At 39.0% G+C, this 1,486-nt stretch overlaps 1 protein-coding gene across 1 annotated transcript in view; it reads right to left on the bottom strand.

The window, feature by feature from the left end:
- Window positions 1-1,486, bottom strand: part of LOC106883792 (coiled-coil domain-containing protein 93) — a gene marked incomplete at its 5' end in the record, with an annotated part of 20,195 nt that overhangs the window by 14,990 nt on the left and 3,719 nt on the right. Inside the window, 2 exons of the mRNA XM_014934924.2 lie at window positions 121-213; window positions 957-987. Coding sequence (XP_014790410.2) covers window positions 121-213; window positions 957-987 — 124 coding nt within the window. The remainder of the gene's footprint in view (window positions 1-120; window positions 214-956; window positions 988-1,486) is intronic.

A 1,486-nucleotide genomic window follows, 5' to 3' on the forward strand; every position in this document is an offset into this window, starting at 1 on the left:
GGATCGCGGGAAGAAAAAAAAAAAAAGATAGATAGATAGATAGATAGATAGATAGATGGAGAGATTGATAGAGTCGGACAGAAAGACAGACAGAAGACAGAGGTAGAGAGATCTACACACCTCATCCTGTTTTTGTTGATCGTCATCCGTTTCTTTAGCACCATCAATAGTTTCCTGGTTTTCCAATTCTGGTGATTGGGCTTTATCTGTGCTCTGGAATGGATAAACGGACATTGTATGAAACAGTAAGAATATGGTGCCAAATATTGAAGCGGGTGGGGGAAAATTTATGCAATATTCCAGTGTTACAGTAAACAATTAATTAAAAATTGCATCGTGTTCTTATTGAGAAGAATTACACCAATCTTTATAAAATATTACTATTATTATTGAGTGAGATAGTGGTGCATGCCATCAGTGACACTGGGGTAAAATATACGAAACCCAGTATACTCGTTATGACTACCTGTCTGATAAGGGTACACCAGGCACATGCATCACAACCATATGTGCGCGACATGGTGATCTCATATCAAAATAAACAGCGCATGACCTCACAGGTGGGGCCCAGTTAGAATTTTCTTCAGGTCGAGTAGTCCATCCCACTCAAAAGGTCCCTGAGTAAGGTTCGTTTAAGGATGTTGAGCATAACACCCATGTTTCCAAAGGTGAATTATTCAAACCCCAAAGAATTCCTCTCAACACATGGCTATAATGCTCCCCCTCCACTACTTCTGCTCATGATCAGAGATGCACATATCGTCAGCCACCAAGGGACATAATCAACTGGTTAAGGTCAAACAACTGACAAGCAAATCTGTGGCATGGAGCAGAATATTTTCTGTAGCACCTTTTTTACATCAAGATAAAATATGTACATAATAACAATCAGTGCCTGATACTGCATCAGGGCAATATCATTATTATTATTATTATTATCATCATCATCTGCCTACCTCATTCCATCGGCTCTGGAGTCCATAATTCCTGAAAACATTAAAACAAAGTTTGACATTACAAAAACAAAGTAAAATAAAATATATAGATAAAAACAAAGGAAAGTTATACAGAACTTATCTCTCTCTCTCTCTAATAATAGCTGGTATAGATGTAGGTTGGATGGCTTCTCCGGTCAAGCATTACATTGTATAGAAAGAGGGGGAGAAAGACTAAGAGAGAATCAGCATAAAAAGTGCAAGATGAGTGCACATACTAGGCTTCGTGGCAGGCAATGAGTAATAGAGCACACCGCACACAAAATGTAATAATGTCTTCCTATGTTATTTAATAAAAATCTTTAATATGGTTTTATTAGAAGCAGTGTGGTAAGAAGCTTGCTTCCCAACCACATGGTTCCAGGTTCAGTTCCACAGCATGACACCTGGAGCAAGTGTCTCCTATAGCCTTGGGCTGGCTAAAGCCTCATGGGTGGATATGGTAAATGGAAACTGAAAGAGGGCTGTCATGCATGTGTGTGTGTGTGTGT

The sequence above is a fragment of the Octopus bimaculoides genome, chromosome 27 (assembly GCF_001194135.2).
Source record: "Octopus bimaculoides isolate UCB-OBI-ISO-001 chromosome 27, ASM119413v2, whole genome shotgun sequence".
Taxonomy (NCBI): domain Eukaryota; kingdom Metazoa; phylum Mollusca; class Cephalopoda; order Octopoda; family Octopodidae; genus Octopus; species Octopus bimaculoides.